Source organism: Mus musculus, chromosome 3, assembly GCF_000001635.26.
Source record: "Mus musculus strain C57BL/6J chromosome 3, GRCm38.p6 C57BL/6J".
Classification (NCBI taxonomy): domain Eukaryota; kingdom Metazoa; phylum Chordata; class Mammalia; order Rodentia; family Muridae; genus Mus; species Mus musculus.
This window is the reverse complement of record NC_000069.6, coordinates 122443842-122471716: the sequence shown is the minus strand read 5'-3', so window position 1 is coordinate 122471716 and position 27875 is coordinate 122443842. Positions and strand designations below refer to the sequence as shown.

Sequence of the window (27875 nt, the reverse complement as noted above, 5' to 3'; positions counted from 1 at the left end):
TCTCAACAGCAGACAGGAAACCAAGGCAGACTTTTCTTATTTTAATCCAAATAATCGCCTTGGTCTCTTAGTCTGCAAGCAACCTGGGATTCCAAACTGGGAGGAAGCGAGGCAAAATGAGGTAATTCTCAGCTCGCACCGCCTTGGCTCTGCTCAGATCCAGGCCGCTTCTGTAAAGACCAGGAGGACACAGAGATGAGAGTCCACACAGGATGAATTCAACTGAGCACACACACCCCGATCCTAACACAGCCACCTGGGCCTGGGAAAGACCAGAGCCCAGCTGGAGCCTTGGGGCACAGGAAGCGGTCCATCAGCTTCGCAGCTTCTTCTGCACAGAAAGCTCTTTGGAGAGGGTGAATGGAGGCTTTATGCAGTAAGTTCTCATCCACAAGCTAATAAATATGTGGAATGGCCTCTCGGACCAGGTTCCTGCAGCCTGGACACTGAGGTCATTCAAGAAACAATTAGATGCCATCTGGAGAGAACTGGGAAATTGCCTCAGAGGGCCAAACAGTATGTTCTCATTCCCAGGGTCTGACACATCCTTATCTCATTTCCAGAGAGAAAGGCATGGAGGCTGGCCAGCTCATCCACACACGGAGTGAGCAAGCGTGCACTTGGGCAGCTGATAAAAATGGATGGGTCAGGAGAGTGTGCCTTTCCAGCCTGCCCCACGTAAATCCATCCCCCTAAATGAATTTATCCCTTGCCTGCACGGAACTCCAAGCATAGCATCTTTGTAAATTGGGCCTTGGCCTCGTCTAAAGTTGGGTTTGCACAGCTTTAATATAAAGTAATTACAGATTAGCAACGGCTTCTGGCCCAGCCCTTTGCAGTATATAGTGATTAATGATTTAGTTATGTTCCGCTGTTAGGAGCTATACAGGGTTCACAGCTCACCCTGTGGTAAGGAACAGGCCCCTGTCTGAGAGCTGTTATTTCCATAATATATTCTCATTTTAAATAAAAAGTTAATATCTCTCTATATTAATAATCAGTTTTTAAATATAAACGCAATTGTTAGTTAAGGCTGAGATGGGGTGTGGGGCAACTTAGATAAATAGCAAAGAGCTATTTACGTTTTAGTATTTCTACAGTTCTTAAGTGCCGGGCCAACCCCAAGTCCAAGGTCCAGGAGACTAAAGCTTCTTTTCATAATACTACTGAGACTTTCGTCGCCTGTTACGCTGTGTCAACAAGTCACTCCGATGGGGGAAACCTATGCTGGGTGAAACAGGTTCCTTAAGAGGAAGCAAGGCAGAGGGGCCAGCTATACTGATCCTGTCTCCACTCCTGACCGTCCCGAGCACACAGTATGTAAGAAAAGATGTAGACAACACTGTGAGGAGTACTTACTCTCTATATTGAGTCAAGGCTCACAGAATACGGGCACGGCGACTGCCTGGAACCAATGGTCTGCATCACCCACTGAAGAGCTGCTCTCTCTCGTGGAACGGCATTCTTTAGTTAACAAAGACTAACAACCTGTGGTTATTCCCACTTGAGGACTTAGTTGGCAGACGTTTTTGGGGATGGGGTAGGGATGAACAGAGTGGTTTCTTCAAAGAAAACAACCAATAGTGTCTGTTACCAAAGCAAAGATTTGAGCTGTCGGTCGAACACTAGGATTTTTGAAGGACTTGTATTCACCACCAAGAAGTTCATAGCTTATCTACACGTTCATGACTTTTCTGGGAAGATTAGTGATGACTATTGGCTAACTCATTTTGATTGGATACAAAGAGACATGTGAACATTTGAGAGATCCACCTAACTCCTTGAACCAACATTCTTCAAATATCCTACACACGACAGCACTACTCAAACTGCAAGACAGACAGATGGACCTTAAAGACCGGAGAAGAAAGGATGCCGGGTGAGGTTTCAGAGTCTAACCTCTCAGGTGAGGCACCCTCCAAGGTCTAGATTAGCATGCAGGATAGCAGTAATTATCTTACACAGTTGCTTACTAAAGTACTTCTGCCCTTTTAAACCACATACCAGTGGAAGCTGGGTCTCTTAGGCATCTAACCAAAACGATCCAGTAAACTGACCGCCAAAAGCACACCCAAGAGAAGTTGTGCTCTCTTCGGCCAGACAGTAAAGAGACTTGCAAAACGGTAAAGCAATGTGTCCTTACCCCTGGATGGGTTTGTCTTGGAAAAATGACCATCTTTTCATAAAAATATGCACTTCATATTTATGCACCGTTCATTTTAAATGAACACACTAAGGAAACATAAAATGTCAAAAAATAGAATAAAGAACATGTTTAAAATCCTCCCATTGTTGGCTGGGGGTTACCACAGAGGTCAACCACAGAACCCATGTAAAAGCTGGCTGTACACAGCAGCCTGCCTATAATCCAAGAGGCTGGGGGTCCCTGGGGTAAATTGGCCAGCCAGACTAGCCAAACCGGTTCACCAAGAGATCCTGCTTCCATATGTAACGTGGGGGGAAATCTAGGAAGACATTCAATATGTACCTTGAGCCTCTACAAGTGCATATACATATAACACATACACACATACACACACATACACACACATACATACACACACACACATACACACATACATACACACACACATACACACACATACATACACACCACATATCACCAGAGACATATGAACCCCACACATGTGGACATGCATGTACCACACACACACACAAACACATAGAACACATATCACCAGAGACATATGAACCACATATATGTGGACATGCGTGTACCACACACACACATGCAAGTAATTTCTTCATTTTAATCTCCAACACAATGATTATTAATAGTTATAGCTCATATAACTAAAGGATTTTTTAAAAAGGAGTCTCAGCCGGGCGTGGTGGCGCACGCCTTTAATCCCAGCACTCGGGAGGCAGAGGCAGGCGGATTTCTGAGTTCGAGGCCAGCCTGGTCTACAAAGTGAGTTCCAGGACAGTCAGGGCTACACAGAGAAACCCTGTCTCAAAAACACCAAAAAAAAAAAAAAAAAAAAAAAAAAAAAAAAAAAGGACTCTCAATTTTTAACAATGTAAAAAGGTCTTGACACTAGAAGTTTAGGAATTTTTCTCTAATATATTTATAGTTTGTTTGAGATAATTTGGATCAACCCACAAATTTTTAGTGTATCCATGCAGTGAACTATGGTATAAAAAAGGAAGTGTTTTAGCATGGTGGTGGCGGCGGCAGTAATATACATGCCTTTAACCCCAGCAGTCAGGAGGCAGAGGCAGGCAGGTCTCTAAATTCAAGGCCAGCCTGGTCAACAGTGAGTTCTAGGACAGCCAGGACTACACAGAGAAACCTTGACACTAAAAACCAAAGGAGGGTTGGGGTGGAGTGTTTTTTTTTATATGAGTATTATATGTATATTAGAGAAAAATGTGTAAACTGAGAGAAATGTGAAAAGCAAAAAGCAAAACAAAACAGAAACATCCCTTTAATTGCCAGGAGAATTTATTTTGACTCAAATGTTATTCACACTTAGCCATTCTGCCACTAGATGGCAGTGTTCATGGGGGTCAGAAGAGGGCATCAGAGTCCCTGAAACTGGATTTATAGGCAGGTGTGAGCTGTCTGGTGTGAGTGCTGGGAAGAGAACCCAGGTCCCCTAGGAGAGCAACAACTGTTCTTAACCACTGGTCCACGCCTCCAGTCCCCAGGGGTTTATCTTACCTGAAATTCACGGAAGAATACACTCCCCCCCCCATTCTTCTCAACTGTGACCTCACTGCTCTTCCAGTGCTCTGACCCCTCTCCCCTCTCCCCTCACAGCCAGTCCACCAGGTAATCTAGCTCTACCTTCGAGTTACTCATCCAATTCCCCGTCTTCCCCCAGCTACCTGGCAGGTCCAAACCCCCAGCCCCTATCACCTGAACACTCGTGTGCATTGTGTGCACACACCCCTCCTCCCTCCTGCCCTTTCTTTTCCTTTCTGTCCCCTAGCAACAAGGAATCCAAAGTGAACCCCAGGCAACTGTAGAGATTCCAGTCCTTCCCCTGAGGTGCAGGCCCTGTGCAACCTGCCCAATCACCTTCTTCCAGCTCTCTGTCAGTGGCTGGACCCCATAGCAGCTTACTTTGCTGCTCTCAGCAGGCCTGGTGGCCTCCCTACTGTTCTCCCAGAGCAGAGGTGTGCTCTGACCCCCATTGCTTCATTTTACCGTTTTGACCTCCTCCGCTGCCTGGCCCTTCCACACTAAAGTCCCATTCTCTGCCCAGCTCCTTTATGCTAACATCTCCCAGCTCCCTCCCTGCTAAACCTTCCCCCCTTAACTTGGTTGTCCTTCCTACGGTCACCCCGTATGCCACCTCCAGAATAGAAGGTCCAGGAATTTGTTCAGTGTTGTATCCCAACCCTTAGAGAGTTGACAAGTGGCAGATAATGCAGGCTATGAAACGACTATGTGCTGTTTTAAACAAGAGGGGACTGGGAAAGCCCAAATGTCATAAGGACATTTTCTTATAAAGAAATTCAGGTTGCGTATCTGATATCTGAAATACTTGAATGTTTTAGACTTCAGATTTTTAAAAAACCTGCACACACACACACATAAATACATATAGAGAGAAAGGGAAAAAAAAAGAGTTAGAGATCTTAGGAGTGCAAAGTTTAAGCATGAAATTAATTTATGCCCCAAATAATATTCTATATGCATGGACCGAAGATAATTTATGCAATATTTTAATAACTTTGCTTATGAAACAAAGCTGCATGGTATGGATGCTCCTATTGCGGCTCTAAGTTGATGATCGGAAAGGTTGCAGGTTAGGAAGCACGTGCCGGATCGCAGATATTCGCATTCTGGACACTGGACACTTACCCTGCACCAAAGGAAGATCCGGCTCGTGCGTTCAGCACAGAGTAACGCATAGCCAACAAGACAAGTCACAAAGAAGTATTTGATGATATATTGTTTTGATAATAGATAAATAAAATTCCTTCTGTGTGAGCGTCTTCTCAGAATTTCCCAACAACATGGATTCCCCAGCTCCCCAGCTCAAGAAATCTCTGCGTAACATGGCTTCCAGTTACTCTCTCCTGCTCCTGCCAGGCTGAGCGCACCCACTGTCCACAGGGGTGGAAAATTCTCTATCAGTCTTCAAAGTACTGATAGCTATTTTCTGCCTTGCTAAATCAAGCACCCTTCCTGACAAAGCGTCAGTCTTATCAACTGTCAGATCACAATGTAAATGCAAGTCTAGCCAAGGAAAGTTTAATGTGCGTAAAACTTCAGGCCAACCCTAATCGGCTCCACCCAAACAACGCAGACAATACGCTAGTGACAAAAGGCTCCATGACTTCACACACCTTGAATGGAGCCAACCCAGGCCCTCTTTCTGAAGTTGAACTATAATGTGCTATGTTATTACACTTCATCTTAAAAGCTCCCATAGTGTCCAGAAACAGCTATAGCCAAATGCTGCATTGCTGTGACATGGAGTGACCACTAGAGGGTAGAGTTTAATAGCAAACAACTCCAAGGCTGAACTCCTGGCCTCTTTGGATGTACTTAGAAGTGCTAAGGTATGGAGAAAACAAGATCTCCTAAGTAGATAGGTCTAAGTCACAGACGATGCCAGAACTGTATCTCTAAAACGTTACAGACTTACATCTCTACAAATTGAGGACACCTCTTACTAAATATGTGAGTATTTAGGACAACAAAAAGTGACACCAGTTTTCATCAGGAAAACTGCAGGTTATTAGCAAGAGAAGGCAGACCAAGGCTGCATTTAGGAACTGCTTAACCATCTGGAAACTGATACTCTCGGGAAACTCTGGGACATTCTTACAGACATAAGTCTTATTTGCTTTGGGGAACATAACGATTTTTGGAATGAGCCAGGAGTGGTGGTGCACACCTTTAAACCCAGCACTTAAGAGGCAGGAGAATTTCTGAGTTCGAGGCCAGCCTGGTCTACAGAGTGAATTCCAGGACAGCCAGGGCTACACAGAGAAACCATGTCTCGAAAATCCAAAAAAAAAAAAAAAAAAAAAAAAGATTTTTGGAATGTATGGCTTAGGGGCAGGCACACACATGTAATTCCAACATGTGAGAAAGCTGAGACAGGAGGATAATGATTCAGGTAGCCTGGGCTCCACGGACCCTCATTTAGATGTACCTTGAATCCAGTTGCATATCATTCAGGCACCAAATATTATTATTAATATTATTAAGAGAACAAGAAGAGTCCCCTAGCTTCAGAGTTGAGCTGTTTAAAACGCACAGCCATGAGCAGAGTTTTCACAGGGTGACCCAAGAGTGACCCTCAAGGTTGCCTACAGGATCTGGGGAAGGTCCAAGGCAGGGAGTCTGAGGCAAGGTGAGCCCAGTGCACACACAGGGAGCTAGAATGGCAGTTGCTACCTCTTATTTACAGGGTACCAATCGCATCCTCGGTTCTGGACTAAGAACTTTACATATATTAACCCATATTAACATTTAACCCCAGATTCCTCCACTTACTGGCTCCTGGGAATTTCAGTCAATGCCTAAGAATATGGCTAGCAAGAACCAATTTGGCATGTGTGCTTGCTTACCAGTATGACTGTGACAATAAGCACATACTCTGTGGCATTCAAATAAAACCGGGTGTGGTGGTGCATTCTTATAAGACCAACACTTGGGAGCTGAAGGGGGATGAGCCCTGAAGTTTAAGGCCAGCCTCGGCTACATATTGAATTCAAAGCCAGCCTTGGGTACACAGCAAAACCCTGCTTTAAAAAAAAAAAAAAAAGTATTCTTTCATAGTTTCCAGATATCCTCGACGCCACACTCTCCCTAAAGCGCCCAGGGAACATCAAGAGCAGGTGCTTGAATGAGGGGCAGTGCAGACTCGCAGACTCTTATCACAAAGTGTAAGGTCCCGCATTCGGGGTGGTCACGGGGGTCAGCAAACCCCAAGTATAATGTTGGAGCCTCGCCCTAGGAAAACCATCTCTTTGGTCACTGGCTACCCCCTGCTGGGTAAGTACTCTGCCATAGTTTTGAGACAGGGTCTCTCACTGAACCTAGAGCTCGCTGATTAGGTCACCCTGGCTGGCCAGTGACCCCCAGGGGGCAGCCTGTCTGCCTCCCCAATGCTGAGATTACAGGCCCGTGCTGATGTACCCCCTTTTAAAAGGCTGCTAGGGGTCCAAACTCGGGTCTTCACGCTTCCCAACCGAGCCATCTCTCTACCTGTACAGCATCATCTCAATTTGGTCAACTGATCTGCAAAAAGAGACAATCTCCTAATACGGTTTCATTCGCAAATACTGAGATTAGTATTTCCTGGAGGAAATAATTAGCTATTATTTCCTGGAGGATCTTCTCCTGACTTGATTATGCCTATAAAACCTTATGTATAAATAAGGTCACATGCCCAGGGTACTAGACGTTACATTTTCAATGTAGTTTTATCAGTGAACACAGTTTAACCCAAATTGAAATTATTGTAACAGCTTCAAGCCACTCAACGGTTCTATCTCAAAACCGTATAGGACAGGGGAAAGGTACAGGCCTGGGGACAGCAGGAGGGACAGGATGGTGGAGTTTAAAGAGGACAAGAGGACGGTTCAGGCCTGGGGACAGCAGGAGGGACGATGGTGGAATTTAAAGAGTAAGGAAGAGGACAGGATGACAAGAGGTTAGAAGCAGACTGACCCCAGGGGGGGTTTAGGCCCAACCATGGAGCAGAATCTAAAAGAAGCCACAGGCCTGATTCTTGCTTGTCTGTCAGTTTCCTAGTGACTTCTCCACCTTATGGAGTCTAGGTCAGTGGTCCTCAACCTGTGGGTTGAAACGCCTGTGACCTTTTCACAGGGGTCACAGATCAGATATCTTGCATATCAGATATTCACATTATAATTCATAACAGTAGCAAAATAACATTTATGAAGTAGCAAAGAAAATAATTTTATGGTTGGGGGTGGGGTGGGGGAAGAGTCACCACATGAGAAACTGCATTAAAGGGTCACAGCATTAGGAAGGTTGAGAACCACTGATCTAGGTAGTTTCAGAAAAGCCACCGTACGCCAGAGAGGGCTACCTGCACTTCAGCTTCACGGCCGAAGCTTGCGACAACTGTAAACTCCCAAGGAATCCATCTTTGCTTTATTGCATTCACTGGTTAGACCAGACCCTCGGGCTGCCCTGACAGAGGAGCGTCTGACCTGTGAAATCATCTACATAAGATCCAGTCAGAGCAGTCAGGCCTCAAACATCAGGATGTCCACGCACATCTCTTTATCCAGACAGAGCCGGCCGGATCAGCAAAGCTATGCTGCTCGAAGCCAGCCTGTCTGCCCTGCAGGATGCTGCTGATGTGGCAACGCATTGCATCTGTGAGATTGCAGGCCTGGCACAGGGACTCACAGCTTGGTCATGAGGCAAGATATGGGTGATCCAGGTGAGGCGACGTTGCACAATGGTGATGTCAGCATGAGCTGACAGAATTTTCTCTTGGAAGCCCGCAACACATCATCAGAGAGGCAGGCAGGGAGAGTGGAATCCCCAGGCTAAGGTAGGGCTCAGCAAGCCTCCCTGTGAAGGGTTCCGCTAGGCTATGCTGCCGCACCAGGAGAACACAAAAGCAGCCACAGGCAATACATAGTACAGGTCTATGGATCCCAATAAAACGTTAATACACCAAAATATGAATTCTGTATAATTTTGCTACTTTTTTGATTAAGGGAAAGAAACCCTTTAAACTAAAAAGGCCACTTTTAGCCAATGAAAACTTGGGGGGGGCTGTCAGAGGAGGGGGTGAGCCAGACTTGGCTTTGAGTGGGAGTTTCCTAACCCTTGCTCTAAACATAGCTTCAAACGCTCGCTGGGTGGTTGATTTACAATGGTGGTAACAAGGTTTCTACTTGGGACTCTCCTTCCTTCTCACAAGCTGACCAGCTTCTGGCAAGATCCCAGGCCCTCATGTGAACTTGAACTGCCCCCAGCTTCCCTTCCGTCACCTGCTCCATTCAAGTCCTGCCAGGATCTGCTGGCCTGCTTGAATAAAACGGCTTCTAATTCTCCCTCCAAATGGCCTCTGGCGACACCTGGCCTCCCCGTGGCCACTGCCACTCCCTGAGGTAAACACTCCATGTCAGCTTCCCCTCACCTCCCACCCCCCCACACGGTGAGTGCACAGGAGAGACTTGGAAAACATCTGAGGCATGAGTGAACCTCCACGGAGTCTCTAAGAGCACTGTCTCCATCTGCTGGGAGGTCTGTCCTCACGGAGCAGCCCATCTCAAACCGGAAACTTGCCCTATTGAGGTGGCAGTCCCCAAAGGCCAAAAGAGGAGATTTTCGTTTCCATTTAAAGGCCAGGCTAATTTGCATTCAGTACATGTCTCCCTTTTCAGTACAATCCTGTGAGCTTTGACAAATGATCAGTTGGGTAATTATTTCTACAATCAAAGACATTCCCCTGTCATACTCTCAAAGTTCCCTTGTAGAGGTACCCTCGCTTACCCCTTTCAACCATGGACTCATTTCTGTCACCAGAGATGTGATTAGAGCTGGTAGACTTTGAAAGATTTAAAAAAAAAAAATGTTGCGTGGTACACCAGTGGTTTTGCGCGTCTGCTTCTTTCTGTAGCTGAACGGTATGCCACCGTGTGGATCTCCATGGTTTGTTCATGGCTGAAGCAGACATTCGGGCTGTTTCTAATTCATCAGTGGTGAATGATATTAAATAATGTCATATATAAGCGTATACACAGAGACTTTCGTATGAAATATGTTTTGTGATATGTTTTTTTTTTAAGTATCCATATTTCTGTAAGCTCAAAGGATAAGAATCTGCTGGGTGAGGGACTGTTTTCTACCCTATTCGTCTGTCTGTCTGTCTTCCTACCCAGTGGCTGCAGTGTTCTACACTGTAGTAACACGAAACTTCCTAAGAATAGCGACAGGGCACATTGTGGGCAGAGTGGGCGAAACTGAACATGGGCCCAGAGTTAGCCTGCATTCTCGGCTGGCACCCGTTTGATCTGGTCCCACAGGGGACAGCGCGGGCTCTCTGCGGATGTGCACACTCAGGCAAAAAACCTGCAGAGCCAGCCAATTGGGCCATTATCTGGTTCATATAACTTGTTAGAATCTCACGGAATGTACAGCGTGCCATTGTCTCTGTGAGTCCCTTTCATGACTTTGTGAGCTGGCTAATTCAGAGCAGACTCGCCTGTTTTCCTGCTGGAAGAAAGCACTTCCCTCAAAGACAGCTATTTAGCCATGACCATGGCTGCAGCCATGTAGAGTACAAAAGGGAGCTGAGGCCCGGCTGCCCCCTCTTCTGCCCAAGCCTCCCACAGCCAGGCTGCTTATTTTCGGTGCTGGAGTTTGCATTATTGTTTCTCTTTTCATCTGCTGGGTGACCTGAGGTATCCCAATCCTACTACGGGAAATGGCCTCGCTGAGATCTGAGCCTTGGGCAGGCTAACTGTCTATAGGCTTAGAACCCTCTGGGAACAGGCATTAACCCCACAAAGGATGGCTTTCTGAGCCTCTCTGGACGCCCCTGGGCTCCAGAGGCCTTCATTCAGCACAATAGCTCCAGTGTCGTGACATTTCTTCTAACCTGCAAAGCAGGCTTGGCGATGGCAAGTTTTATTAAGGCTCACAAGTGGGCAACAAGAATCCGCCAAGGCTGACAGCTAGGAACCCAGCCAGGAACAAAGGCTGCATCCTGTCTTGATACTTCCTTAGGTGGTCCCTGAAGAGCAGGCTTTTGTCTTCTGGCCACATTGTGCTGTCCACAGCCTGGGCACTGGAGGACACTTGCCTCTTCATTGCTAACTTGGAAATGCAGGCAGCCCACACTTTCTGCTGCACCAAGCTTTCTAATTTACCTTCCTTAAAAAGTAATCTTTTAAGGGGTGGAAAGGTTGCTAAGAGCCAGAGGACCAGGGAGTCTGCTGTGAGATCCTCTCTCTTAGAAATGACAGGAATACTCATCCAAGATAATTCCACAATGTAGCTGCCTATACAAGACCCGAGCAATGGTGATGTCAACAGGCACAGTGCTGAGGAAGGGGGATAGCTCAGGAGACCCATGTCTACCATGTCTAGACAGAGAACTAACTACAGGCATCGATTGACGACTAACGGGGGGGGGGGGGGGGGGGATTAGCCTCCCAGGGAATGAGCACCCTAATTGGCTAGCTAATACACTGTGGTCGGCCCTAAAACCATATACACACAAACCATGCTGAACAAACCCAGCAGGCTATACTTATATATTTATGCATATGTGTATGTGTGTCTTTCGATAAAACTCAAAAGGAGGCCATCAGTTTGAGAGGGATTTGGGGCAGGGATGGGAGGGGTTGGGAAGAGGAGAAGAAAGGAAGCAATGTAATTATATACTATTTAAAATTTTAATCACAAAAGGAAGTTACACTAAAAAGAAAGAGGGGGCAGAGAGAGAGAGAAAGAAAGGGGGAAGGAAGGAAGGAAGGAAGGAAGGAGAGGAGAGGAGAGGAGAGGAGAGGAGAGGAGAGGAGAGGAGAGGAGAGGAGAGGAGAGGAGAGGAGAGGAGAGGAGAGGAGAGGAGAGGAGGGAGAGAGAGTAATATAAGCCTATGGAATTTAGTGCAAGAAGATGGGCTGACTATTGAAGCACACAAGAGTAGGTGTAAAATTAAGTTTATAAAGGGGTTACAAAAATGACCCAGGACTGAGATGGCTCAGCAGCAAAGGTGATTGCTGCCAACCCTGACAGCCTGAGTTTTAATCCCCAGGACCCATGAAACGTGGAAGGTGAGGACTGACTTCTGCAAGATATCCTGATTTCCACGCACACACAAAAATAAATAAATAGAATATAGATCATCTAGGAACAGCAGGAATATTTTTTATAAGTGCAACATAGTGGATCATAAAGTAAATAGACAGTGTGACTCTCCAGTCTTCGGAAGGGACCGAAGTGGTAGCTGATCATTGTCCATTACACCCTTGGTCCTGGTATCTGAGATACAACTTGGAATGCTTCCCGCCATCCAAACAATATGGCAATTTTATAATCAAGAGGGTGAGCATAAGCGGTAGAAGTGACACACACCTATAATATGGGCTCTCAGAAGGCTGAGGCAAAAGGATTACAAATGTCCAGCTTGCCAGCCTGGGCTACATAATGACTTTGTGGCTAGCCTTGGTGACATAATCTTTCTCAAACAACAACAAACCAAGGAGACAACATAAGAATTCCTACCACTTCCTAAAAAAGATGTCTTTCTCTCCAGTCTCTCATAGACGCAGAGGTCCCTAAAATGTTAAAATTAGAACAACAAAACCTTTCCCAGCATTCTCATTTATGGGGAAGAAGGACTCCATAGAGAAAGTTTAAGTTCAGGGTTACATTATTAATTAAAACCCGAGTGTGGACCAAACCCCCTCTGTGGGGGAGACCGACGTTACATATCACCCAGTTCCCGTTGGAAGGACATCACACTCAACTATTACTAACAGCTTTAGCATCACTAGCAAACTTGATCAAACATTCTAAGCAATCATTTGACATGTCAAAAGACCGGACACAGAGTGACTATGTCTTGACAGGGCTATGTATATGACAAGACCAGGCAGGAAATAGGTGGGCACGAAACTCTACAGCCAAGCCCAGGGCTACTTACTACCTCTCAGAGCTATTTACTTCTTTTTTTTTTTTTTTTTTTTTTTTTTTTAAAGGTTGGTTTTTATCTAGCATCAGGTATGCCAGATACGGAGAGGAAAATTCCAGAGCTGTTCAGCCCTCACCGAGTCAGCGACCACACGGTAGGCAGCAGGAAAGGTGGGGCCCGCTAAGATGTGTACATTCCGATCTCAGTGAGGTGTAGTGAGACGCAGTTATATTTGACTACAGAAAAGGCTCTGTGATTATATAAGACAGCTATGGGTCCAACTGTCAAGATGACAGCCTTCTGAGCTATTACAGGAGGGGAAAATGTGAGGGGGAATATTCATGAAGCAAGAAGAGTAGAAAAGAGAGAAAAAAACCCCAACACTCTCCAAGGGCAGAGGAAACACAAAATCGGTGAGGAAGGAGCCGCCACCTCTGCCCCCAGGGGTAGGAGGATACTTCAGATCATCCATATATTTTCCTGACCCATCCACACATCAAATGCAGCCTCTAGGTTATAGGTGGGAGGCCCAGCTGCAACCCCACCAACCACCCAGAGGCTTCTCAGCCAGGTGGATTTCCTTCCATTTCATATGCAAAGAGCTTAGACACCCCAAGGCATCTGTGATCCTGTCCCCTTTTAATGTGCCACAGATACAAACCCTCAGGTGAGAGCAGGACACAGAACTGGGCAGAGCAGAAGTTTAGCTCCTCTCTCCCTTTAGCCCTGTCTGTCTTGACACTGCAGACCAGCCACCAGCTATGGGGTCAGACTCAGGCTGGGGAGGCAGAGGGCAGCTTCAGAGGGAAGGGAGAGGGAAGACAGGGAGATGCTCTGCCTTGCCACAAGGTGGATGCTTCTGTTCAGATGAGGCTTGGCCACTGAGAAGATCGCTTCCATTCTAGAGTAATATTAAGCCCCTCAACAAGAACTCTGGCCTCCTTGCCTCTTGCTCTCTAGGCCAGTGGGGGACCTATCAGAAGGGCCCTTCAAGGCACAATATGCTTAATGTAGAATTTCTTTTTTCTAGATGCCCCAAAGACACTGAATGCTCCCAGAGATTGTAGAGAGGGAGCAGCTCAAAGCTGGAGCCAGACCACGCCTCCCTTTGTCTATGCTTCTCTCTCCTCTGCCTCCACCTCTCTTCAGCCACTATCCAATCACAGGGGCAGTTCCCTGAGTCAGGTCTTTCTGACACTGTTGGCTTGGCTCTGAGGGACAGTCCTATCAGAGAGGTGCTGTGATGGGCAGAGCTGACTCAGGAAGATTGACAGGTGGCATCTTTGGGACCTTGTGCTCAGAGACACCTCCCTCAATGTTCTGTTGGAGCTTTCTGAGCCATTGAGACCATGACATATTCCATACTGGCTCAACCTTCTTCCTAGCCGTTTCTTTAGACCAAGGGCAAAGTAAGAAAATGATAAAAGCTGAGCACTGGAGAGATGCTCGGTGGTTAAGAGCACTTGTTGCTCTTCCAGAGGACCGGGTGTGGATCAATACATCTGTACCTACAGCTCCAGGAGATCTGATGCTCTCTTCTGGTCTCTTCAGGGGACACACACACACACACACTCACACACACACACTCACATACACACTCACACACACACACACACACACACACACACACACACGGCAGGGACAAAAAAGAAAAGAAAAACAAAGCTTTGCTCATCAATCAAGGATGCAGTCACAGTTTAAAGCTCGACAGGATTCAGATCAGGGAAGGGAGAAAGCTCACCATACATTCCTGAACACCAGACCTCCCTCCCCCTAAACAAAACAAAATTCTATTGGGAAAAAGACTCTTCAAGACTCCAAAGGGCAGTTCCATCCATCTTGCCAGGAGAAGGCAGGGGAAGCAAGGATAAACAGAAGATGCTGAAATCCACTATACAGCCTCTTAAGCTAAATAGCTCAATGCACAGTGTTTGGCATTCGTGAACGAGTCGCAATAACTCAAGATAATAAAATAGTCCTTCCCTTATCCTCAGGGATATATTCCAAGACGCTCAGTGGATGACTGAAATCATAGATAATAACATAGTCTATAGATACCATACTATGCTTTATCCTAGGTGCCCTGCAGGGTTACCATGGAAACAGAGCCAATCCAGCTTTTCTTGTGTAACACCCAGTGCTGTCTTCATATCACTCTTTTATGCTCTGGAACCCATCAAGAAAATAAAGACCATTTAACACAAGCACTGCAGTGCTGTGACAATTACTTAACACCAGCACTGCAGTGCTGTGACAATTACTTAACACCAGCACTGCAGTACTGTGACAATCATCTGCTACTGTGTGACTAACGGAACGGCAACATATACAGTGCGGATACACCAAAAGATGAGCAGCACACAACAAGATTTCAAGATGCTCCACAGAAACACACATAACTTAAGAAGTGGCGAACTACTGATTTCTGAAACTTTTCATTTAGTGTTTTGGGATAATGGTTGGTTGTGGACAGGTAAAACCACAGAGACACGAGGGCTACTGTACTAAAACAGACCATCCTAAAACAGCCCATCTTTAGCAACATTCATCATGGGATTCTTGTCTAAGGGGTTTAGCATTTTATAAAATGGGGGAAATGTGTCACTGGAGCAAGGATCAGGGTTATACTTGGTGAACAGAGGGACTGAGGCTCTGGTAGGAGATAACCATAAAGAAGGAATTGCATCATCCTAGCACGCTATTATTTCTAGCTACAGTCAAATCAGACCACAGCCTGTATTCGTATCATGAATGCTTAGCAGTGCACAATGTGTATGAAAATAGATAAGCAGCATACAGGAGTGGGGCAGACACACAGTTTATAAACCTCTGACCAGACGTGGTATGGTGGCCCTGCTGGATTAGGCTCACTTGCTTGCCACAGTTCCAATAGTTCAGACATTTTTCAGGAATAGGAAAGGGGGAGTAATATTCGCACCTTCATCAACACACACTCCGTTACAGTGTTCCATAGGACCAGGCTATTGACTAGAAATTTCTCCTCTCCCATCTACCCTCTGGTCTAAAGGGGAGAAGGGGAATGCTGGAACCATAGAAGCAGCGGGCATATACACTTTGAATATGGAAGGTAGGCCATGTGTCCTCAGGAAGCAATCATACAACCCTAACTGGGTGCCATGATTCCTCCTAAAACACAGCAAGAGCCATTGTCACAAAGCCAAGTGTGGCAGGTCATGCCTCTCTTCTGGCGGGAGGGACCTTATTTAATTATAGCTGAAAAGTAAAATACAATAAAGCCAATATCCACACCCCAAAGTGGGAAGAGGACAGACAGAAGGAAGAAATAAAGGACAGACAGTTTAGAAGGGCAGGGCAGCTGAACAGCATAGACCGTGAGCCCCGCCGAGCAGCAGGGTTTCTGTTTGGCCCCAAGTTAGCTACTGAGGGGAAGGGGGCCACGAGAAAGGAAAGGACAGCTCTGAAAGCCCCAGCGCCTTCATCCTTCTACCCAAGATAAAGCTCTGCCCACCATTCCTACTTGAAATTCCTGCCCAAATCCCCACCCCGTCCCCCCAAATCTGAAAACTAAGAGATCAAAAAAAGAATTTACTCAGCAACAGAACAGAATGACCTCAGTTAGCAGCAAAAACAAAATGTGACTTGGATGCATAAAGCCCTCTGTTATCTGTTTACCCGGTGTGAATATTCTCTGTCAGCGCCACGGTAATGAGTTTGATTATATGGTGCAGACTCCAGACCTCTTTGGAGGTATTGCAGTGCGTAAGCCAGAACTTACCAAACAAAAACAAAAACAAACCCATGACTCCAAACTTTAAAACACATCTGGTCCACATGGGGCAAAGACCATAGACTTTAACAGGATCATTCGAGACCTTTACCAAGCTTACCAAGGGCCCATGCAAGCCAAATTTCTACCCGCCATTTCAGGTGCTGCAGCCAGCTCTCTCCACGAGGCAGACTGCAGGCAGTGTTTGGGAAGTCAGTTACCCAGACTCATAACTCCGTGATCCACCATGTTTTCTTACCTTCACGTATTCCAGAGTTGGGTCCAGAAGATATGGATCCCTGAAGAGAGAAAAGAGGGATAAACACGAGTCGGTTAGGGACAGTGAACTCTGACACAGAGTGAAATGCAGTCACATTGTTTCCCTCTGTTCATTCAACTTCTGAGCTGCCCCCCACCCCCCAATTCCCAGACAGTATACCCAAAGGCAGGTAAGGGAGCCAGAACGAAGCCAGATCCTTCTCATGATGAGAGAGCGCTATCAGGAGCTCCGTCCAGACGGGTCACACTTTGCAGCCAAAATCAGGCCTCGGGAGGTTACAGGATTTTATATGTAGTGAATCTAAGTGTGCACAAACATTTAAAAAAAAAAAACTAGCCTCAAGTTTGAAAGCAGGACTCTGAAGGAGCAAGATGAGAGGAGCAACATGGGATGCTCAAACATGCAGGTCTCTCCAGCACTAACGCTCAGCCCACCGCAGCAGGCTGTGACACTAAGAAAACAGAATCCCTGGCAGTGCCAAGTCCTCGTGCACGGCTCTGTTTCTCAGCGCATCTTTTTCTTCTTATCGCTAATGCTTCTCCCTCCCACATGTGCAAACCTGAGGGACTCGGGTGAACATCTTTTCGTGCCCTAGTATGTCTCTCCATCTAATGCACACTCTGTGTCTACCAGCATCCTCCAAGGGTTGCCCAGATGCTCTGGAGTAGACAGTAGGGGTGGCATTGGGGAGGGTGACTTACTACAGAGGGAAAGAGGAAAAGGAAGGGGAGACATCAGACCTAGTGCTTCTGAGCTCATACAGTCTGAGCATGACACAGTGTGAAAGGGACACCTGTGTCGCAGACTTAAACTTCAAAAGAGCAACACGGTCCGACAGATAGATCACTTACAGAGAACAGAAAGGCTCTGAAGCCAGCAAGGCCGGTCTCTGAAGAGTAGGCAGGGTTCCAACACAGAGACGGACAGATAGGAAGGCAGGGAAACCCACTGACAGCTGCCGTCTGAGGACGGTGAGCTCATCCCAAGGCCTAGGCCATGAGTAACTTTAGCTCGGCCACTGGGGGCGATACAAAGTGTTCCATCCCACAAGATCAAGGACATGATGACCCTGTTGTGAAGATGGCTCCTACTCATAAGCGATCCTCACACTGCTATGACGACTGTCCCTGACTTAGGGCTGCTCAGAGCACATGGACACAGAGGGCAGCACTTAGAGTTGTTGGGAGCAGATGAAGACTGGCATTCTAGGTGCTGCAAAGACAGGCAAATAGGGTCAGACATGAGACATTTGTAGGGGTTCAAAGAGTCCAAGCGGGGCCTAAGCTTACAGTGACACAGTACGCTCCCATTGAAGAGGGTACGACCCCAAACCTCTCAAAGCCTGAAGCCTGCAGCAGAGGAACACAGTGTGCCAACGTCCAGAGGGGTGGGGTGGTGGGGTAGGGGGTGCTCTCTTGCAGGCATCTCGAGTCTACCTGCTGTGACATCAGTATATCCTCCTGCAGCTCTCTGTAAGGTCAGAGCTAGGCCCACTCAGGAAAGTGTCATGCTCTGGAGTGTGCCCATGTCATCAAGCCTTAGTTCCATGAAAACACCCAGCAGAGACCAAAACTGTCAGCAACATTTGGCTTGCGATCTCCCATTTAAGATCTTAAAACTTTGGTTTCATTCATTTGGCGCTTCCAAGCCCAGTGTCTCAACCCTGGGAGTCAGAACCACTGCAATGCTGAGTGAAGTTCTCTCCACTTCTATTTTATGTACATTTTAAATTTTATTTCTCACACACACACACACACACACCCTAAAGCATGCATTAGACAAAGAAACAAACAAACAACATACTGGTGTGTATTGTCGAAATTGATGGCTTTCAAACTTTTTGATCTTGGTACTTGTCTCTGTCATATAATTAATTATCGATATTAGAAATTAAAACTGAGAAACTTTTAAAAAATATCTTTCAAATTGAGAAAGTCCATCTAGGACAGCCAGATCTCTAGAAAGAGACGATGTTGAAAGAGAGAGACAGAGACAAGAGACAGACAGAGAGAAAGAGAGAGAAGAGACGTCCATTACAGGGCCAGTGAGATGGCTTAAAGGGTAAAGGAGCTTGCAGCAAAGGCCTAAAGACCTGGGTTCAATGCTAGGAACATACATAAAAGGTGGAAGGAGAGAAATGACTCTCCAAATCTTTCCTCCGACCTATGTATGTTCACTGTGGTGCACACACACATATGCACACACATGCACAAACACATGCATATGCACACACACACATGCACACTATATGTTTGTTAACATGACCACTGATCTCACTGGAGAACTTAAAGTACCAGGGACTGTCAAGCTCATGGTGAAAGACACAAGTTTTCAAACCTCCTCGTTTTCACTTGAAAGACAGATTTTCCTTTTTGGTTTTTTTGTTTTCTCCCTCCCCATATCATTGGCAGTATCAAATGTTTTCCTTGGTCGTCGTCATTCACTTTCAGGAAAATATCTGTCAAATACCAAGCCCATCAGGTCATGAATTGTGATTCCAGCTTTTTTCAAGCTGTGTTGTGGCAATAAAACGTTTTAGGCCCCAGTCCATTTCATAATTTTGCTTAGAATTCTGTCTGGCATCTCCGCCCTTCCTAGCCCTCTTTGGTGATGCCCTTACTGATGGAAGCAGCAGCATCCCCTTCTAGAAACGTACAGTGAAAACTCCCTTCACTCACAGCCGGGCCTCAAGCTAAACCTCAGACTCTATTGGAAGGGGCTGTGCCACCTGCCTCCTGTCTTGTTTCAGTAAATATGAAAAGGTGATTTGATACAGTAACTACAAGCGGAGGCCTAGAGGCTGGGCAATGGCCTTGCTGCTTGCCCCAGGTTTCCAGAACCCACAAGGGGCAGCTCACAACCGCCTGTGACTTTAGCTTCGGGAGATTTAGAGAACCTTTTCTGGCTCCCAAAGACACCGCACATACGTGGCATGCATTCACACACACATTCACACACATATACACACGTATACATACACACACACACTCACACCTATCACACACCATCTTCACCACTCAGTGGAGCCTGCCCATGCCTCTCCGACCTGTTAAAGACAAACATCATGGAAGAAGAGTACAGACGACCAGGACCCAAGCCATCAGCAAACCCTGGATAGAGCCAGGTACAGCTTCATGGGCTTTAGTAGAACATCTCTGAGCAGGAAGTTCCTACGTGAAAGGTCTTCCAAATTTCTCATTCTGGATTAACAAGCTGGCATTTTAACCAGGCAATAAAAGCAACAAACATCTTTAAAAATACAACCTCTACTTGCTATCACCATGTACTTGTTCTCTAGGAGATAAAATGCACCTATGCAAGATTAATTTTTTTTATTTTGTTTATGAATGCTTGCCTGTGTGTCTGTGTATGCACCACGTGCATGCAGTATCTGTGGAGGTTAGAAGAGGGCACCGGATCCACTGGAACGAGGTTGCAGATGGTTGTGAGATGCCATGTACGTGCTGTCTTCTAGAAGGGCAGCAAATGCTCTTAACTACTGAGCCATGTCCCCAGCCCCTTAAAGTCATCTATGTAATGTAAATTATTTCCCCTCTCCCTCTCCCTCTCCACCACTTCTGTTTTTTATGGTGCTGGGGACTGAGTTTGGGACCTTGTGTTTGCTAGGCAAGTAAGTGCTCTACCAGAGAACTACCCCACAGCCCAGTGACTTCCTCCTACCCCCTCGCTGTTCAATGCACTTGTCACTATTTCCTATGGCCATTTAAAGTTAAGTAAAATGGACAATGTGCTCAATAGCTATGTATGGTCAATAGTTCCAGTCCTGCACATCCCAGTTACAGATGGGTTCTGCCACCCCCAAGTTCTAATGCAGTGAGTGTTGCTCTACAAAACACTTCCAAATGGAAGGACGTCCATCTCCCAAAGAGACTTCCTTCGTTACTCCTGGTCATGATTTACTGACTAGATTGGCACTGGAAATTTGAGGTGCAGTTACTTGTAGCGGCTCCCCAGACACTCACATGTCACAGGCCAGCAGCATGGCAAGGATCCTGTGTATTAGTTTTTGGAAATCGACTTTTAAAATGATCTTCCCAAGGCCCTGAAATATTTTTATGTCTGTGAACTATTTTAGATGCGAAAACTAGCGTTAAGTCATTCGAACCTTCTATAGCAGGGCCCGAACAGTTTAGATTCAGTAGAGATCACGCACAAGCCAGCCAGAGGGTCATTCCCTGCAAACATCTGCAATAAAGTGAAGGCTTCGGAGGTTCAGAGTTCAGGTCTACTTAACAAGAGTTAGAACAGGGTATGGGGCGCTACCGTAGGACTAGATGTGTTCCTCGAAGCTGCTCCTGACAAGTGGAAGACCTGCAGTGGAGACTGAAGAGGGATGCTCTTCCAGGAGCCTTAATGTACAGAATCCCAATGGCTACTCTTCAACAACTAAGGCTTCAACTAGAGGAGGTACAGAAAAGGGAACGGGGAGCTGAGCCGTTTCCCCTGCGCTGGCTGGACTGGACCGGTTGGAGGTTTGATTTCCTCTCCTCTCTGACAGCATCTGTGAGTGCTTCCTTTGATTTCCTTCACACCAGGAAAACTCCTAGTTCACCACAGTCTCTCTGGTGCTCCAGTCGGTGTCCTGGAGGCAGATTTAAAAACCCCACATTACTTAAGGAACCCCATCCTGAGACAGTCAGTTGTTACTCTGGCCAAGACTTGCTCTCCCCAGGCATGGTTCAGCTGAGAACCTTCTCACTTGAGTCCTTCCCACAGGAAGAGGCCCTAGATGAGCCTGGCCTCGGGTCGCTCAGGCCACACCACTGCTGTATGGTATTCTCGATGGCCACTCAACATTCCCCCTGCTGTATTAAAGAGGCGTTCTGACTGAGTCTGGGCTGAAGGAAAGCACAGGTCACTCGGTACCTGGGTGACCACATTTCTTTGAGGACACGGCAGCTGGCGCTGGCTCAGGAGCCACAGGGGCACAGCACCTGGTAGAGGAAAAACTGGTTAAGCTCCCCTTTTCCCAGGAGGATTAGAGATCTGGGATGCTGTGAACTAGCAACACAAATGGTGGGAGAGGCCGGGCGTGGTGGCGCATGCCTTTAATCCCAGGGAGGCAGAGGCAGGCGGATTTCTGAGTTCGAGGCCAGCCTGGTCTACAAAGTGAGTTCCAGGACAGCCAGGGCTATACAGAGAAACCCTGTCTCGAAAAACCAAAACAAACAAAAAAAACCAAACAAACAAAAAAACAAATGGTGGGAGAAAAGAATGTTTCAGCGCCAAGTGGGGAAAGAAAGGAATTTTATAGCCAGATACAGCGGAAAGGGCTGATTCTGGGTAACAGTAAGTTCCATTTAAAGGAAAGAGCTACAATCACAGCCCAGAGCTGTATTTCCCCGTGTGATACACTAACTAGCTGAGCTGGTCTGAGAATGCAATTGTTAAGTTCTATGTGGATTTTATCAAGGGAACTGAGACAGCATAATATCGCTATGACAAAACAACTCACAGGAAACCAGTACAGTAGTTTGGCTTCAAACTTAACTAACAGCATCCTGTTAAAACCAAAGCAAGCCCTGATCACCTAGAACCTGATGAAGTGCTCCAGCCCAGGCACCACGCTAGTCACACCGACACAGTAGCGTGCCAGCACAGCGGTCAATGGGACATGAAGGAAACCCAGCAGGGCTAGTTCATGGGACAGACAGCCATGCTAAGGGTTTCATGCGCACACACGCTGTGAACTGTGAGAACCTGGGCCCAGTTTGCCATGTGAACAAATTCATGTCTCAGTTTTGTCATCTGTAATGTGGAAATAATAATAGCCCCTAGATTGTAAGAGTCCTGAAGAGCAAATAAGGGTAAAGCTAATTTATCAAAGTATTTTAGACAGCGCCTGACTCATGAAGTCATATACAGTGTGAGCAATGGCCAGATAGCATTAACTAGGTTCCCTGTCTTCCCCACCAATAGTTTAAGTGAAGGATAAAAACATAACCACATCAAATGAATGGAGACAATTTTAACTTCTAATTTTAAAAGCCATACTCACATAAATAGGTGGTAGAAAAGATGGAAACTTTGTCACCAGCAAGTTCAGGCGATCATATTTTGATCATGAGATAGAGAGATGAGACTGGTTACGAAGGATCAGGAAGGATCCTGGCTATGTTGTTAGGTTAAACACCGGACAGAGGGAGGTAGGGGCCGCTTGTCAGAACACGTCTGGAATCTTCACTAATATTTTGGAGGTGATAAGACAGTGATAACTGGAATGCTGGCCTATTGAGGCCAGCCAGCAAAGCCAGCTCTGAGGAAAGGAGAAGGCCTGACCAATGAGATATTTAGCCTGTCAAGAAGGGGCTTGAAGAGAGGGTGGGCAAGCTAGTGTCCCTCACAGCTCAAGGTCTCCACGCAAGGAAGAACAAATATCCTATTTAAATAAGGGGGAAGGATAGACCCGTAGAAGAGGTCAGCCTCCCTTAAGGAAGGGCTTTTCAATCATCAAGACCATTTTAAAATGGGTGTGGGGTGGGGGAGAGACACCTTCCTGAGACTCAAGAGGGAAGGGCGGTGGTCATTTGTCAGAGCTGAGGGTGGGGCAGTTCTCTTCCGGGCAGAAAAGCAAGGGTAGAAGGCTGGGGACTGTCTTTTTTATAAAACAAAGCATTTATCTTGTGCTAAAATATTTCAAGGGATTCAGGCGTGATGATTCACACCCTGACTTCAGCATTCTGGGAGGCAGAGGCAAGCAGATCTGAGAATTTGAGGCTAACTTCATCTACATGGAGCAGTAATGAAACCATGTCAGAAGGCAGGAAGGCGGGAAGGCGGGAAGGCGGGAAGGCGGGAAGGCGGGAAGGCGGGAAGGCGGGAAGGCGGGAAGGCGGGAAGGCAGGAAGGCGGGAAGGCGGGCAGGAAGGCGGGCAGGCAGGCAGGCAGGAAGGAAGGAAGGCCGGCAGGAAGGCAGGAAGGCAGGCAGGCAGGCAGGCAGGCAGGAAGGCAGGAAGGCAGGAGCTGTAATATTTAAGCATACTCCTGTGAAGTTGAGAAGCAAGCCTTCCACAACTTACAGATATTAGAGAGCACCAGATAGGAGGAGGGGGAGGAGGAGCAGAAGGAGGGGGGCTTTGTTTGAAACTCTAACTGATAATACTATCAAATGGCATCTAGCAGAGAGCCTGCGTATAACCCCTACTCCAAAAACAGTGGCTGCAAGAGTCAGTTGTGCCGCTGACTGGACAGTGGAGGCCAAGGGAGGCATGCGCATCAGAATTGTGTGACACTCTGGCTTGCCTTCCTGATTCTCCTACAAAAGGCGAGGCTTGGCTTTTAGGAAATCAGAGTAAATCTCCCAAGCTCTGAGTTGGCACTTGGAGAACAACAGCACAGGTCACGCCAGGTCACGCCAGGTCACACTTCTTGTCATGGAAGGACTGGAAGACACTGGGAGTAAAATGGAAAGAAAACCCCAGCTCGTTGCTTGGAGGATCTTCCGGAGGGAGTGATTCTGGCAGTCAGTTGGATTCCTCTGTTTTCCTCCTCGGAAAGGTCTTAAGAGCAAAGAGAGAATACAAACAAAGCCCCCTTGGCCACGTCCTCAAATGAACCCAGCAAGGCCTTACATTCTGTACCGAGAGGTGAGTCCAGCAGCTCGAGCACCAAGCAGTCAAGCACCAAGACTCCCTAACCAGTCTCCTAGCTGGGCATAGATGGGATAGAAGGTTAAGGACAGAGACAGAAAACCAAGCTGGTTAGGGCTGGGACTATAGCTCAGTGGCAATATGTACGTGACACTGGGCTCAAACCCTCGCCCCCATGAGAACACACCCCAAAGCAAATGAAAACAACTTTTAAAGATACTTATTTACACACAGAGGGCTGTGTCTATGCCTTTCTCGGCCAGCCACTTGAACTCCGCTCACCAGAAAGGAACGAATATTCTCCTGCACAAACGCCCTCCCCAATGGGCCAGATAGCATGGCAGTTGGCCTTAGAGACCTGCCTCTAACTTGAAATAGAATCTCCCGAGTATTCACATAAGACTGTAGCAAGAAGTCTTGGGTCGCAGATTTGTATTCTCTAAGAGAGATCACTAGAAAACAAGCAGAGGGTCCTGGCAATATAAACGAAGGGGGCAGGGGTAAAAACAATATTTTTGGCTTGTGCTAATCATGAATCCCAGCTCTGTGGCATCTCTAATTACAAACAGAGTCTGGCAGGCACCGCGGTCCCTCCTGGTGGGTGGGCAGGCTGGCACACCAAGAAGGTCAGCAGGGAAGGCAACAGAGTGAAACTAGACCCTGGTGTTATTTTATTTTTAAGTTGATTAAATCGCAGATAACACCACTGCCCACTCTGCTAAGTTCATTTAAGAAGCATCTCACTTTTAAAGTTTCAGCGTCAGGAATGTCCGAGTCATGCAAATGATACACTTACAATTTACTTTCTCATTAGAAGCAGATTGATCATTTCCTTCCCCTTAAAATCGATCTGAGCATTCGATATTCTGAGTTACAACTCTTCGGGGGTATTTCACTGAGAGAGGCCTCCTCTCTTTTCGTGAGGGGCTAGAATACAGATAGAGAAGCTCTCTGTCTGTTCTAAGTCACAGAGTGTCTGTTTTGAGCACGGGTCTCACGGTGTAGCCTTGGCTGGCCTGGAACTTGCTACGTAGACCAGTTTCACCTTGAACTCACCGAGATCTGCCCACTTACAAAATGTCTTAAAGATTGAGCTTTTGAAAATAATAATAATAATAATGTATAATTAGTGGCTAACACTGTCACCAAACAGGTATCTTTTGAGATGCAACAACAAAATGAATCACCTCTATTAGGATAATAATTGTATATGAGAGAGAGAAGAACGTGGGTAATCATACCATTCTAGACTGAGATAACTCCACATGTACCCAAAATCTGCAGAGCTGGCCCCCCATTCTGTGTGTGTCACTCAGTGCTCAGCCGTTCACTGTATATATCCATGTGGCTGCGTCCTTTACTCCCTGCACATGGCCAGTCCCCAAAAGGAACGCCATGCCTGTCTCGCGCTCAGAGCATCTCCCACACTTCACTGAACTGACCCCACACACATCCTGGAGCATCTTCCTACCGTGTGCCACACACAAAAGAATGCTCACAAAATTCTCGATTTCAGGGAGGTCTCTGGCAAACGGAGAGGACAGAGCGAGAGGCTGGGCTCGGCTTCAGTAGGTGAGAGCATGGGGGCAGGGGAAGCCCTGCAGAGCCTGGCAACAGCACACAGGCTATATCTGAGGCCAGAGCAGTTTGGTGAAGAAGTCACAGGGCGATGAGAAATGTTCCAGGCGAGAGGACATGTGTCTACAGAGTCATGGGCACGAGATGACACAGTATGTCTGGGGAACTGCAAGCTGTTTAAGAGTTAGCATGCCTTCCATCTTGGCCACTGGCACCTCCTCATCTTGTTGGGCTCCAGCAGTGACCTCCCTTGTCCACCCCACCCCCCCACCTCCCCAGCCCTCCATACCCCCAACCCCTGGCTCTGCAACCTTCTCATCACACAGTAGCAGAGACCCTTCCCGACTCAGCATCCTGGGACCTCAAAGTGAAGCCCTGCATCTTACCCATGGCCTAAGAACCTGTTTGTAACAATGCCAGAAAGCTCACCAATCTCACCCCTAAAGACACCTGCCCCTCCCACCAGGAGTCAATGGAGCACAAACCTGGGTGCTCCTAGGAAGAGATTTTTGAGGACAGAATGAAGGTCCCAATTTGGTTTACTTTAAAATATAGTCATGAGCCAGAGGCGGCTTGAGAACAGGCCTAAGTGAGGGATCCTGTTGCTGACCTGAAAGCACTATCTCACATACTTGTGTATCCACCTTCATAGGAGCATCACTTACAAAGCCCAAAATGTAGACATGCCCCTACGTACCAATGAGTGACAAGGCCAGCAAAGCTTGGCACACACGTCCAGTGGAATCCCATTTAGCCTTTAAGAAGGCATTTCTGACATAGGCTACAGCATGGCTAAACCTTGAGCACATGATGCTGTGAGGAATAAGCCAGTAACAGGAGGTCAAGTCCCGTCTGATTGTACTTACACGAGGTACCAAGGCTAGGCAAGTTCAGAGAGACAGCGAGTAGAACCATGCTGTCTATTCTGACGGGGAAGAGAGAAGGGAGAGTTAAGAGTACAGAGCATCCATACTGTAAGGTGAATGAAGAGCATCCATACTGTAAGGTGAAGAGAATCCATACTGTAAGGTGAATGAAGAGCATCCATACTGTAAGGTGAAGAGAATCCATACTGTAAGGTGAAGAGCACCCTGGAAAATGGCTGCATAACAACTCGAAGGCACTTACTGACGTACTTAGCCACAGCTAAGAATTAAATCAGCCACAGAGAGACATGTACTACATCTGACCTCACATAGAATCAAAAAAGGGCACTGTGTGTGGTGAGCAGAGCAATGCTCACAGAGGCTGGGCAAGTAGGCTAGAGTGGAGAATGTGGACAGGGTGAGGAATAAATACTAAATCACCAATGAGAACAGCAGCAAGATCCAGTGAGGGAAGTGCAGATAACTAACTGCTCTGTATGTCAGAAAGCTCAAAGGGTTAGACTCTAAATCCTTAGACCCCCACTGTAAGGGAATGCAGAGATAACAACATGTGGTTTGTGTGTGTGGTGTATGCATGTGTGATGGTTTACATATTCTTGGCCCAGGGAGTGGCACTATCAGAAGGTATGGCCCTATTGGAGGTGTGACCTTGTTAGAGTAGGAGTATCACTGTGGGCATGGGCTTTAAGACCCTCATCCTAGCTGCCTGGAAACCAGTATTCTGCTAGCAGCCTTCAGATGAAGATGTAGAAGTCTCAGCTCCTCCTGCACATGCTGCCATGTTCCCACCTTTATCATAATGGACTGAACCTCTGAACCTGTAAGCCAGCCCCAGTTAAATGTTGTTCTTCACAAGAGTTGCCTTGGTCATGGTATCTGTTCACAGCAGTAAAACCCTAAGACAGCATGTGTGTGTAGGTGTGTGCAGGTATGTGCATGTGTGTGCAGGTGTGTGCAGGTGTGTGCAGGTGTGTGCAGGTATGTACATGTGTGTGCAGGTGTGTGCTGGTGTGTGCAGGTGTGTGCAGGTGTGTATATCTGTGGAAGCTATTGGTGCCTTTATTGTGATACACCTTATTCCCCTAGCACCAGCTCTCACTGACCTTAAACTCTCCATTTTCACTTGGCTGGCTGGCACTTGAGCTCCCATAATCC

The 27875-nt window shown here is 46.8% G+C and overlaps 1 protein-coding gene across 1 annotated transcript in view; it reads right to left on the bottom strand.

The window, feature by feature from the left end:
- Bcar3 (breast cancer anti-estrogen resistance 3) overlaps positions 1–27875 on the bottom strand; it is a 110435-nt gene that overhangs the window by 58475 nt on the left and 24085 nt on the right. Inside the window, exon 3 of the mRNA NM_013867.3 lies at positions 16625–16664. Coding sequence (NP_038895.1) covers positions 16625–16664 — 40 coding nt within the window. The remainder of the gene's footprint in view (positions 1–16624; positions 16665–27875) is intronic.